This window comes from Macaca mulatta, chromosome 19 (assembly GCF_049350105.2).
Source record: "Macaca mulatta isolate MMU2019108-1 chromosome 19, T2T-MMU8v2.0, whole genome shotgun sequence".
Taxonomy (NCBI): Eukaryota; Metazoa; Chordata; class Mammalia; order Primates; family Cercopithecidae; genus Macaca; species Macaca mulatta.
This window is the reverse complement of record NC_133424.1, coordinates 66,198,158-66,212,020: the sequence shown is the minus strand read 5'-3', so window position 1 is coordinate 66,212,020 and position 13,863 is coordinate 66,198,158. Positions and strand designations below refer to the sequence as shown.

Sequence of the window (13,863 nt, the reverse complement as noted above, 5' to 3'; positions counted from 1 at the left end):
GCCCCCTCCCTCTGCCTCTCACCTGCTGCCACGAACAGGATTCCTGCGCCCAGAATGATGTTCCTCTTGGACTTGTAGACGCGGGAGGCCGCCACGCACACGCCCCCAAGCAGCAGCAGGATGGCGCTAAGGATGGGGAAGATGCTGGAGGCCCGGACAACTCCTGCGGGGGAGGAAGGAAAGGAAAAGAAGGGAGAGCGAGGGCGGTCAGACGCGGCCCCCTGCGCCCCCCTCCCGGCCCCCCATCTCGCGGCGCCTCCCACCAGTTATGTGATTCTTCCTCTCCGGCTGTGTTCTGGTTTATTTTACTGTTGCCTCATTCTCTCTCCTGTTTTTAAAATTTCTCTGTTTCTCGGTCTGATTCCCTCTCCCTCTTTTTCTTTGTCCTTTTCTTTCTTCCTCGGACTATTTTTCTCTCTCCCGGAATATCTTTTCCCCTCTTTGTTTATCGAAATCACTCTCCCTGTTTTTCTCCCAACTTCTCCATGGATCCTCTCCCTTTCTCTCTTTCTCATCCCTCCCTTCCTCTCGTCTGCGAATTTCTTTCTCCATATCCCGCAAATCACTTACTACCTCTCTCCACACCCCTCCCATTTTCTGCCTCGCTTCATCTGAGTTTCTCTCTCTCTCTCTCTCTACATTCCTTCCTCCCTCCTCCTCCTCCCTTTTCTGCCAGGCTGAATCTACTTCTGAGTTTCTCTTCCCTTCTTCTCCTCGCGCCCCACCCCCCTCTTTTTATTGCCTGGCTTCATCTATCTTTCTGGGTCTGTCTCCCCTCTCTCCTCTTTATCTTCTGGGCCTCATATGTCTTCATAGGTTTCCCCCCAACACCCCGGTTTTTCTGCCTGGCCTCATCTGTCTTCCTAGTCCCCGCCCCCAACTTTTTCTGTCTGGCTTCGCCTATCTTCCTAGGTCTCTCCCCCGTCTTTTTTTTCTGCCTGACCTCATCTGTCTTCCTAGGTCTCTCCCCACTTCACCCCGCCCCTTTTTTCGCCTGGCCTCCTCTGGCCTCCTGGATCTCTCCCCTCCTTTAATGCCTGGCTTCCTCAATCTTCCAGGTTTCTTTTTCTCTCCACTCCCTTCCTCTCCCTTACTCCTTCCCTCCCTCCCCACCCCCTTTTAGGCCTGACTTCATCTATCTGAGTCTTTCTCTTTTCCTCCCTCCCTTCTTCCCCTTCTCTCTCTCCCCTCCTCCCGCTCCGCCCCCCTTGTCTCTTTCTCTGCAGTCCTTTCTTTCCACCCACTCTTAAAACCCCAGGCAACCAGATTTTGCGATTTCGGAGCCTGGCTGAGGCCGCAGCCAATCATCATTTAGGATTTGCCGCGTTCTCGGGGTAGCTACCAATGGAAACACAGGCTTTCCCAACCGGCTCCAGGGAGTGGCCCGTCCCCACCGCAGATTGCCCCGTAGCCCTGCGGCGCGGTGGCCAATCCCAGCCCGGGATTCCACAACCAGTCACGGCGCAGAGTCGCCGCGAGGGCTAGAGAGAGCAAGGCGGCCAATGAGCGCTCAGGATCCTCCCTCAGCCCGCCCCAAGGTGAGAGGAGGGGGCGGGAGCGAGATCACTCAGCCAATCGGGGACCAGAGGATCTCACTATCTGGACTCGGATTGGCTGGGAGGCTAACCTCGGCGTGTCGATCCAAGTGCCTTCTCCCGGCGCCCACCCCGACGCCCTCAGGCCCCGCGATTTGACCCACTCCCCACTTCTGTCCCGGACCCCCACGTACGGAGTAGATACTCCGCGCTGTCGTGGTCGTAGTCCGTGTCCTCCGGGAAATGATTGATCTTCACGCAGACGCCTCTTTTCAACCCTGGAGGAGCGGGGAGGGCAGTGGTGGGGGTGGATACTTCAGGGTTGGGGGCGGGGCAACCCCACTGACAACCGACCCTGCCCTTCCCCAAATCCCTTCTGTCTCTGGGCAGCTTGGGAGACAGCAAGTCCCGGCTCCTGAGCCCGACTCGTGATATGGGACAAACTTGGAACTTCTGTGGTCTCCGTTTCCCCGCCTGTTAAAGAAAAGAAGAAAAGCAAGAAAAAAAACCAAAGTCTAACATCCAGCACTCACTGCAAGGCCATGGGACCTTGGCCCTGTAAGCTGGGCTAAGTTGCTCCAGCACTCTGGATTTCCTGCTCCCACCTCTATAAGAAAGAGGGTGTTGTTGGCTTCAATAATAGCAGGGCGCTTCCCACCTCTCAATTGGTTGAAAAGTCTGGAAATGCGTGGGGGGGAAAAAAAAAAAAAACAAGGAAAGGGATGCAGAAGCCGGTGAGGACTACATTTCCCATGAGACCCCGTGAAGTCTGGAGTCCAGTTGTGAGAAGAGCAGTCGCAGTGGATCATGGGAGTTGTAGTCTCCAGTCCTGTAGGGGTGGAGGGGAGAGAGAGGGAGAGCGCTTCCAGTCTCTTTCTGCAGGGAACCTGGAACCTTCTGGAGAGAGATGGAGTGGTTGAAGCAAGCAGAGGTGTGTGAGGGGTGGAGTATGCCTCTAGGGGTCATGCATCCTCATCTCCTTCCCCTCCTAAGATGCTCATCCTCAGCTATTTTCTCATCCTTTGGGAACAGTTAATATTTTACTACCTCTAGCACATAGCTGGAGAAAAAATTAAAAATATAAATATAAATAATGTAGTTTCCTCAGCTGCTCAGTTCTGTCCAGTTCTGCAGGCCTGTGCCCATGCTGTGGAACATTTCGCTCACATTCTTTGCTGATGTAGTACTTTACCTGCAGCGGGCAGCTCAGGGGGCACCTTCTTGAGGAAGCTTTCCCTAGACACAGACACATATGCACACTCATTCCTCCCACCAAACTTGGGTCAGTTTCCTGCTCTGAGGTGCCCCGTAGGACACGCATTTGTTGATAGATGATCTTCGTCCTCGGCAAGCTGGGAGTTCCTGGAGGGGATAGGGCGTGGGAGTCCAATTCCTCTGTGTGTCCCAGCATTTCTTGGCACTAGGCCTGGAACACGGCAGACCTCAAGAAATGAGGGTTGAGGCCGGGCACAGTGACTCACACCTGTAATTCCTGCACTTCGGGAGGCCAAGGCGGGTGGATCACTTGAGGTCGCGAGTTCAAGACCAGCCTGGCCAACATGGTGAAAACCTGTCTCTACTAAAAATATAAAAAATAGCTGGGTTTGTTGGCGGGTGCCTGTAATCGCAGCTACTGGGGAGGCTGAGGCAGGAGAATTGCTTGAACTCAGGAGGTGGAGGTTGCAGTGAGCCAAGGCCATGCCATTACACTCCAGCCTGGGTGACAGAGTAAGACTCTGTCTCAAAAGAAAAAAAAAAGTGAAAGAAATGAGGGTTGAATGAAGAATGAATGAATGAATGAATGAATGAATGAATATACGCATAGCAGAAGGTGAGATCAGAGGCAGACCATGACCAGCAAAGGAAAGTAGGGGAAAGAATAGGGACAGAGGAGGAACTGGGAAGAATTAATATAAGGGAGTGAGTAATACTGCCAAGAGCTAATGTGCGTTGGGTGCTTCCTAGGTGGGCCAACTCATCTGATGCTCCTAAGAGTCCTGTGAAATAGATCATGTGGTTTGTGTCCTGCAGTGGCCAAATGTTAGGTATTGGAGTGTCTCCATCTTTTTCATTTTTTATTTTTTATTTTTTGAGACAGGGTCTCCCTCTCTTGCCCAAGTTTGGAGTGCAGTGGCACAATCTCAGCTCACTGCAACCTCTGCCTCCTGGACTCAAGTGATCCTCCTGCCTCAGCCTCCTGAGTAGCTGGGACTACAGGCTTGCGCCACCATGCCCAGGTAATTCTTGCATTTTTTGTAGAGACAGAGTTTCTCCATGTTGCCCATTTTGCCCAGGCTGGTCTTGAACTCCTGATTTCAAGTGATCTGCCTGCCTCAGCCTCCAAAAGTGCTGGGACTACAGGCGTGAGACACTGCGCTGGCCTCCACCACTTCCTTATTCTGTGTCCTTGCTGGTGTTACATAGGCCAACTTGCTTCAGTTTCCCCAGCTATAAAATGAAGAGAACAGGACCTACCTCATGGGACTGATATGAGGGATTGTGTCTAGGTGGAGATTTAGCACTTTGCCTTGAACACAATTAAGTGCTCAGTTGATAGCAGCTGATATATGGCACCCATTACCCAAACGTGGAAACTGAGGCACAGAAAGGGGTCATCATTTCACAGCTGATGGTGGCAACAAAAGTCAAACACACATCACGTATGTGAGCATCTGGGCTGTTCAACACTGTATTACCAGCATCTAGAACAGCGCCTAGTGCATACTGAGTGCTTAATAAGTATTTTTAATGAAAGAATGATTGAATGGGCCAGGTGTGGTGGCTCACATCTATAATCCTGGCAATTTGGGAGACCAAGGTGGGTGGATCACCTGAGGTCAGGAGTTTGAGACCAGCCTGGCCAACATGCTAAAACTCCATCACTACTAAAAATACAAAAGTTAGCTGGTTGTGGTGGCATACGCTTGTAGTCCCAGCTACTTGGGAGGCTGAGGCAGGTGAATTGCTTGAATCTGGGAGGCAGAGGTTGCAGTGAGCTGAGATCTTGCCATTGCATTCCAGCCTGGGTGAGAGAGCGAGACTCAGTCTCAAAAAAGAAAAAAAAAGAATGATTGAATGGGTCCACAAGGCCGGGCGCGGTGGCTCAAGCCTGTAATCCCAGCACTTTGGGAAGCTGAGACGGGCGGATCACAAGGTCAAGAGATCGAGACCATCCTGGCCAACATGGTGAAACCCCGTCTCTACTAAAAACACAAAAATTAGCTGGGCATGGTGGTGTGCGCCTGTAGTCCCAGCTACTCGGGAGGCTGAGGCAGGAGAATGGCTTAAACCCGGGAGGCAGAGGTTGCCGTGAGCCAAGATCACACCACTGCACTCCAGCCTGGCGACAGAGCAAGACTCCATCTCTAAATAAATAAATAAATAAATAAATAAATAAATAAATAAACAAAAAATGGGCCGGGCACGGTAGCTCACGTCTGTAATCCCAGCACTTTTGGAGACCAAGGCAGGTGGATCATGAGGTCAAGAGATCGAGACCATCCTGGCCAACATGGTGAAATCCTGTCTCTACTAAAAATACAAAAATTAGCTGGGCATGATGGTATATGCCTGTAGTCCCAGCTACTTGGGAGGCTGAGGCAGGAGAATCGCTTGAACCCAGGAGGTGGAGGTTGCAGTGAGCCGAGATCGTGTCACTGCACTCCAGCCTGGGAGACAGAGCGAGACTCTGTCTCAAAAATAAATAAATAAAATAAATAAATAACACCTGTTGTGAAGGATGTGGAGAAATTCGAACCCTTGTGCACTGCTGGTAGAAATGTAAAATGGTGCAGTGGCTATGGAAAACACTATCAAGGTTCCTCAAAAACTAAAAATAGAATCATCATATGATCCAGCAATGTCAGTACTGGGGATAGACCCAAAAGAATTAAAAGCAGGGACTCAAATAGATATTCATACACTCGTGTTCATAGTAGCATCGTTCACAATAGCCAAAAAGTGGAAACACCCCAGTGCCCGTTGACAGATGAATGGAGGAACATGTGCTCTATACATACAATGGAATATTATTCAGCCTTTAAAAGGAAGCCAATTATGATACATGCTATAAACATAGATAAACCGTGAAGACATTATACTCAGTGAAATAAGCCAGTAACAAAAAGACAAATACTGTACCATTCTACTTATATGAAATACCTGGAATAATCAAATTCATAGAGACAAAGTATCATGGTAGTTGCCAGGGCTGGAGGGTGGGAGGATGTGGAGTTATTTAACGGGTACTGAGTTTCCGTTTTGCAAGATGAAAAGAGTTCTGGAGATTGGTTGCACAACAATGTGGGTGCACTTACCACTACTGAAATGCATACTTACAAATGATGAAAATGGTAAATTTATGTTATATATAATTTACTACAATTTTCAAAATGAATGAATGAATGAATGAATGAGTGAGTGAATGAATATACAACTCCCACATACAAACTCTTACCCGTCAGCACCTCCACCGTGGTGTGGTAGGTAAGATGACAAGCTCAATGTTCCTTCCTCCCTCCCTCCCTCCCTCCCTTTCTCTCTCTCTTTCTCTCTCTCTCTCTCTCTTCTCTCTCTCTCTCTTTTATTTTTTTTGAGACAGAGTCTCATTCTGTTGCCCAGGTTGGAGTGCAATGGCTTGATATCGGCTCACTGCAACTTCCACCTCCTGGTTTCAAGCCATTCTCTTGCCTCAGCCTCCTGAGTAGCTGGGGTTACAGGAGTGTGCCACCATGCCCAGCTAATATTTGTATTTTTGGTAGAGACGGGGTTTCACTGTGTTAGCCAGGATGGTCTCGATCTCCCGACCTCAGGTGATCCTCCTGCCTTGGACTTCCAAACTGCTGGAAGTACAGGGGTGAGCCACCTTGTCCAGCTTTTTTTTTCCTCTTTTTTCTTTTTTCTTTCTTTCTTTTTCTTTTTCTTTTCTTTTCTTTTTTTTTGAGACGGAGTCTCGCTCTGTCGCCCAGGCTGGATGAAGTGCAGTGGCCGGATCTCAGCTCACTGCAAGCTCCGCCTCCCGGGTCCACGCCATTCTACTGCCTCAGCCTCCCAAGCAACTGGGACCACAGGCGCCTGCCACCTTGCCCGGCTAGCTAGTTTTTTGTATTTTTTTAGTAGAGATGGGGTTTCACAGGGTTAGCCAGGATGGTCTCAATCTCCTGACCTCGTGATCCGCCCGTCTCGGCCTCCCAAAGTGCTGGGATTACAGGCTTGAGCCACCACGCCCAGCCCACTTTTTCTTTTTCTTTTTTTAGAGATGGAGTCTCACTCTGCTGCTCAGGCTGGAGTGCAGTGGCACCATCTCGGCTCGCTGCAACCTCCCCCTCCCAGGTTCAAATGATTCTCCTGCCTCAGCCTCCCAAGTACCTGGGATTACGGGCACCCGCCACCACACCTGGCTAATTTTTGTATGTTTAGTAGAGATGGGGTTTCACCATGTTGGCCAGTCTGGTCTCGAACTCCTGGCCTCAGGTGATCCACCCACTTCAGCTTCCCAAAGTGCTGGGATTACAGGTGTGAGCCACCGCACCCGGCCTGGTTCCTCCTTTCTTGAATGGGATCATAGTAATTCTCTCAAAACATTTGTGACGATTAAATGAGACTGAGCATGTAAACCACATGGCACACTGGATTGCTGAACAGGTTAGTGGTGACAGTAATAATAACTAGCTCTGACTGAGCACTAACCATGCACTAGGTACTGCTCCAAGCATTTGACAGGTGGTTAATAACTCGCTCAGTCCCTCGGACAAACCCTCGGAGGTAGGTGGCGACAGCATCCTTGCTTTACAAATGAGGAAACGGAGGCATAGGGAGTTGAAGAAGTTCCCCAAAGTCCCGTTGCGGGTGAGTGATGGGGAGGAGTTTCCTTCCAACACAGCTCAGTTTGGGAGGTTGGCATATTTAAGACAGTAGAGTCTGGTGGCTACGGGGGTTATTGATCATGGGCTCTGGAATCCAACTCTCCGGACACACATCCCAATGCACCACTTCCCAGCTGCGTGGTTTTGGAACCGGATCATCCCTGGGCCTCTACTCTCTCACAGGGAAATTGAGGATGGTAGTGTGACTTTAGAGGGCTTCAGTGAGATTTCAATGAAAGTTAGACACAGAAGGCCGGGCGTGGTGGCTCATGCCTGTAATCCCAGCACATTGGGAGGCCAAAGCGGGTGGATCACAAGGTCAGGAGTTCGAGACCAGCGTGGCCAATGTGGTGAAACCCCGTCTCTACTAAAAATACAAAAATTAGCCAGGCATGGTGGCAGGCACCTATAATCCCAACTACTTGGGAGGCTGAGGCAAGATAATCGCTTGAACCCAGGTGGCGGAGGTTGCAATGAACAGAGATCACACCACTGCACTCCAGCCTGTACGACAAGAGCAAAACTCTGTCTCAAAAAAAAAAGAAAAGAAAGAAAGAAAAAGGAAAGGAAAGGAAAGGAGGAAGGAAGGAAGGAAGGAAGGAAGGAAGGAAGGAAGGAAGGAAGGAAGGCAGGCAGGCAGGCAGGCACAGAAAAGCAGGTGCAGTGGCTCACAGCTGTAATCCTAGCACTTTGCCAGGCTGAGGTGGGCGGATTACCTGAGGTCAGGAGTTCAAGACCATCCTGGCCAACATGGTGAAACCCTGTCTCTACTAAAAAATACAAAAAGTAGCCCAGCGTGGTGATGGGCACCTGTAATCCCAGCTACTTAGGAGGCTGAGGCAAGAGAATTGCTTGAACCCAGGCAGTGGAGTTTGCAGTGAACGGAGATCACGCCGGGTCACTCCAGCCTGGGAGACAGAGCAAGACTCCTTCTGAGAAAAAAGAAAGCTAGGCACAGAATACACAGTAGTTATGCCTAACGCCACCAATCAACCTGGGAGTTTTTCTTGTGCATGGATCGTGATGTCGTGATGTCGTGGCCCTGAGTCTCCTCCCCGGGGCTGCCGAGTGCAGACCTGGGCAGGTGAGGGTTAAGAGGCAGCTTTCTTGCAGTGCAGACACGTGGAGAACTGGGATCCAACCTGCTCTACCCCTCATGCTGGGTGGTCCAGGCTGAGTCACTTCCCCTTTCTGGCCATCAGATTCCTACTAATAATACATTCCCCTGGCAAAATGGCGAGGGCTCAGTAAGATAATAAGCCAGGCAAAGTTTTAGCACAGGGCCTTCGTGTGGTCAGCACTAATAAATAGGGCTGTGGGCCCAGACTCTTGAGTCCTGAGAGAAGACTTGGGGGTGTGACTGAAATCCCTGAGGAGGGGGCACAAGCTGGGCTGTCCCATGCAGACTCCTCCAGCTCCCAACACTTGAAATGTGGCAATGGAGAGGTTCTGTGAGGGTAAAATATGTACTGGGTTTCAGACTCAGCGTGGGGAAAAAAGAGAGAGAGAGAATGCATAATATTTCATTAATAATTTTTATGTTGATTACATATTCAAGTGATAATATCTTGGCTATGCTGGGTACCTGTTCCTTTTTATTTATTTTAATGTAGCTATTTTAATTTTCTTTTCTTTTCTTTTCTCTTTTGACAGGGCCTCGCTCTGTTGCCTAGACTGGAGTGCAGTGGCACAATCTCGGCTCACAGCAACCTCCACCTCCCGAGTTCAAGCAATTCTCCTGACTCAGCCTCCCGAGTAGCTAGAATTATGGTTGCCCACCACCACACCTGGCTAAATTTTGTTTTTTCAGTAGAGATGGGGTTTCACCATGTTGGCCAGGCTGGTCTCCAACTCCCGACCTCAGGTGATCCACCTGCCTCAGCCTCCCAAAGTGCTGGGATTATAGGCGTGAGCCACCGTGCCCAGCTTAAAAATTTTAACTATATATGGTCACCCGTGTTATATTTCTTTCTTGCTTGCTTGCTTTTTTTTTTTTTTTTTAATAGAGTCTTGCTCTATCACCCAGGTTGGAATGCAGTGGCACAATCACAGCTCACTGCAGCCTCGACCTCCTGGACTCAAGCAATCCTTCTACCTCAGCCTCCCTAGTAGTGAGGACTAGAGGCATGTACCACCATGCCCAACTAATTTTTAAGTTTTTACGGAGGTGGGGTCTCCCTATATTGCCCAGGCTGGTCTTGAACTCCTGGACTCAAGCGATCCTCTCACCTTGGCCTCCCAAAATGCTGGGATTACAGGGGTGAGCCACTGGCCCATTCTTTTGTTATATTTCTTTTTCCTTTCTTTTTTTTAAAATTAATTAATTTATTTATTTGAGATGGAGTCTCACTCTGTTGCCCAGGCTGGAGTGCAGTGGCGCCATCTCAGCTCACTGCAACCTCTGCCTCCTGGGTTCAAGCGATTCTCCTGCCTCAGCCTCCCAAGTAACTGGGACTACAGGCACCCACTACTATGCCTGACTAATTTTTGTAGTTTTAATAGAGACAGGGTTTCACCATATAGGCCAGGCTGGACTCGAACTCCTGACCTCAAGTGATCCATCCACCTTGGCCTCCCAAAGTGCTGGGATTACAAGGCATGAGCCACTGGCCGATTGGGAAGTGCTTCCTATTAGGAAGTGCTAGAATTCCTGGGTTATCAGGGTGGAGGGGATCAGGGCTTGGTCATATTAGAATTCCTAATAATAATGAGAAGAACAGCTGAGCAACAACAACAAAATGCAACGCTATGATCTAGTTCTTCCTCTGTGCCTGCTCGTCTTTGAAATGCTTTTCTTATATTAGCTCATTGAATCCCTCCTTGGCCCTGTGAGTTAGGGACTATTAGGATTCTCATTTCCCCGTTGATGGAATAGAGGCACAGCAAGGTTAAATATACAGCCAAGGTCACGAGGCTGGACGTGGCAGACAGGAGATAAACCCAATGAGTCTTATTTCTCAGAGTTCGTTTCTTTTTCTTTTTCTTTAAGAGTAAAGTGGGGCCAGGCATGGTGGCTTATGCCTGTCATCCCAGCACTTTAGGAGGCTGAAGCGGGCAGATCATTTGAGGTCAGGAGTTCAAGACCAGCCTGGCCAACATGGCGAAACCCCATCTCTACTAAAAATACAAAAAATTAACCGGGTGTGGTGGCACATGCCTGTAGTACCAGCTACTCAGGAGGCTGAGGCATGAGAATTGCTTGAACCTGGGAGGCGGAGGTTTCAGTGAGCTGAGATCGTGCCACTGCACTCCAGCCTGGGCAACAGAACAAGACTTCGTCTCAAAAAGAAATTAAAAAAAAAAAAAAAAGAGTAAAGTGGGCCAAGGCAGGCAGATCTTTCGAGGTCAGGAGTTCGAGACTAGCCTGGCCAACATGGTGAAACCCCGTCTCTACCACAAACATACAAATTAGCCAGGCATGATTGTGGGCACCTGTAACCCCACCTACTTGGGAGGCTGAGGCAGGAGAATCACTTGAACCCGGGAGGCGGAGGCTGCAGTGAACCAAGATCGTGCTGCTGCAGTGAGCCAAGATCATGCCACTGCACTCCAGGTTGGGTGATAGAGAGAGACTCCAGCTCAAAAAAAAAAAAAAAAAAAAAAAGAGAGAGAAAGTGAAAGCAAGTTTTTTTGTTTGTTTGTTTTTTCAATTGAGATGGAGTCTTGCTCTGTCGCCCAGGCTAGAGTAGAGTGTCACGATCTCGGCTCACTGCAACCTCTGCTGCCTAGGTTCAAGAAATTCTCATGCCTCAGCCTCCCGAGTAGCCGGGGTTACACGCGCTTGCCACCACCCCTGGCTAACTTTTTTGTATATTGAGTAGAGATGGGGTTTCACCATGTTGGCCAGGCTGGTCTTGAACTCCTGGCCTTAGGTGATCCACCTGCCTCGGCTTCAGAAAGTGCTGGGATTACAGGTGTGAGCCATCACACCCAGCTGAAATCAAGTTTATTAAAGACAATAAAGGAATAAAGAATGGCCGGTCCCTAGGCAGAGCAGCCTCTGAGCTTGTTTTAATCATTACATTCTACTGCATCTCTCAGACACACTCCAAAGGGAGATGGGGATTGAGCCTGAGCGTTCCCAGGGCACAGTGACTGCAGGAGGCAATGACTTGGGGGGGCCCAGTTTCTACAGCCCTGGTGGGCTGAAAGCAAGTGGATTTGTTGCTTTGTTCTCCTACAAAACCAGACACACCTGGATTCAAATCCAGATGCTGGGCCTGGCATGGTGGTTCACACCTGTTATCCCAATACTTTGAGAGGCCGGGGGTGAGAGAATTGCTTGAGCCCAGGAGTTCTAGACCAGGCTGGGCAATGTGGGGACACCCCATCTCTAAAAAAAAAAAAAAAAAAAAAAAAAAAAAAAAAAACAAAAACAACAACAAGCAAACAAATCAGAAACAAAAACAAATCCAGACCCTACTGCATATTAACTGTGTGACCTTGGGCAACTCACTTCACCTCTCTGGGCCTTCACTTCTTCTTTTAGAACGGGAATAATAAAAGTACCAGCCGGGCGCAGTGGCTCATACCTGTAATCCCAGCACTTTGGGAGACTGAGGCAGGCAGATCACCTGAGGCCGGAGTTCGAGATCAACCTGGTCAACATGGTGAAACCCCGTCTCTACTAAAAGTACAAAAATTAGCTGGGTGTGATGATGGGCACCTGTAATCCCAGCTACTCAGGAGGCTGAGGCGGGAGAATTGCTTGAACCTGGGAGGTGGAGGTTGCAGTGGGTTGAGATTGTGCCTTTGCACTCCAGCCTGGGCAACAGAGCAAGAATCTGTCTCAAAAAAAAATTAATAAAAATAAATAAATAAAGTACCTACTTAGCAAGGTTATTGTGTGCATCCAGTGACAAATGAATGACAATTACAAGAACAATAGAGTCAGCCTTCATTCCTCCTCTCCTTGAAACACTAACTTCCGTTGGCTTCCAGGACATCCATTTTTCCCCAAACCTGTAGCCTCACTCCTTTCTCCACTCCTTTGATGACTTCTCATCTCCCTCCCTTTTTTTTTTTTTTTTTGGACGGAGTCTCACTCTGTTGCCCAAGCCGGAGTGCAGTGGCACGATCTCAGCTCACTGCAACCTCCGCCACCCGGGTTCAAGGGCTTCTCCTGCCTCAGCCTCCTGAGTAGCTGGGATTACAGGTACACGCCACCAAGCCCAGCTAATTTTTGTATTTTTAGTAGAGACAGGGTTTCCCCATGTCGGTCAGGCTGGTCTCGAGCTCCTGACCTCGTGATCCGCCTGTCCCAGCCTCCCAAAGTGCTGGGATTACAGGCGTAAGCCACCACGCCCGACATCTCCCTCACATTTTAATAGTGGACTGGCTGAAGGCTTAAGCCTTTAATGAAATTTTATCATTTGTTCTGATCTCTTCTCTCTCTCTCTTTTTTTTTTTTTTTTTTGAGATGGGATCTTGCCCTGTCGCCCAGACTGGAATGCAGTGGTACAATCATGGCTCACTTTAGCCTCGACTTCCTGGGCGTAAACAATCCTCCCACCTAAGCCTCCTGAGTAGCTGGGACCACAGGCACACACCAGCACTTTCAGCTAATTTTTAAATTATTTGTAGAGACGAAGTCTCGCTATTTTGCCCAGGCTGGTCTCGAACTCCTGGGCTCAAGCGATCTTCTTGCCTTGGCCTCCCAAAATGCTGGGATTACAGGTGTGCGCCACTGTGCCCAGCTGTCTCTTCTCTAACTGACTCCGTCCATCTAATTCATCTATATGATGATGCCCCTCAAACTGATATCTCCAGCCCAGTCTCTGGCCTCATATACCGTATCTTTAACAATTTAAATCAGTGATCAGCAAACTACGGCTCACAGGCCAAATCCAGCTAAGACGGGTTTTATGTGTTTTTAATGATTGAGAAAATATCAAAGAAGAAGACGATTTTTGTGGCATGTGAAAATGACATGGAATTCCAAAAAAAAACTTTTTTTTTTCTTAGAATCTCTCTCTGTTGCCCAGGCTGGAGTATGGTGACGTGATCTCGGCTCACTGCAACCTCCGCCTCCCAGGTTCAAGCGATTCTCCTGCCTCAGCCTCCTGAGTAGCTGGGATTACAGGCACCTGCCACCACGCCTGGCTAATTTTTGTATTTTTAGTAGAGACAGGTTTTCACCATGTTGGCCAGGCTGGTTTCGAACTCCTGACCTCAGGTGATCCGCCTGCTTTGGCCTCCCAAAGTGCTGGGATTACAGGCGTGAGCCACTGCCCCCGGCGAAATTCAAATTTTAGTGTCCATAAATGAAGTCTCATTGGAACACAGCCACACTCACTTACAGACTGTCTCGGTCGTTTTCACAAGTTGTTGTGATAGAGACTGTTCCACAAAGCCTGCAATCTTTCCTATATGGCACTTTATAGGACCTTCACTGTGCTGGCCTCTGTCCAGATGTTGTCTGTGAATGGGCACTGTAAGTTTAACATGCCCAGAACTGAGCCCCT

At 49.1% G+C, this 13,863-nt stretch overlaps 2 protein-coding genes across 32 annotated transcripts in view; both read right to left on the bottom strand.

The window, feature by feature from the left end:
- Window positions 1-13,863, bottom strand: part of NDUFA3 (NADH:ubiquinone oxidoreductase subunit A3) — a 427,160-nt gene that overhangs the window by 123,473 nt on the left and 289,824 nt on the right. The window contains exon 1 of one of the 31 annotated variants that reach the window (XM_077981793.1): window positions 1,203-1,206. The exons of 27 other annotated variants lie outside the window; for them this stretch is intronic. The gene's annotated coding sequence lies outside the window, so the exon portion shown is untranslated. Of the gene's footprint in view, window positions 1-239; window positions 244-724; window positions 729-820; window positions 825-1,202; window positions 1,207-13,863 lie in introns of those variants that run through there. 3 more of the 31 variants (XM_077981786.1, XM_077981777.1, XM_077981748.1) reach the window with 3 other exon arrangements.
- The window catches only part of CACNG8 (calcium voltage-gated channel auxiliary subunit gamma 8), a 28,906-nt gene that overhangs the window by 10,349 nt on the left and 4,694 nt on the right, over window positions 1-13,863 (bottom strand). The window contains 2 exon segments of the mRNA NM_001435912.1: window positions 23-163; window positions 1,730-1,813. Coding sequence (NP_001422841.1) covers window positions 23-163; window positions 1,730-1,813 — 225 coding nt within the window.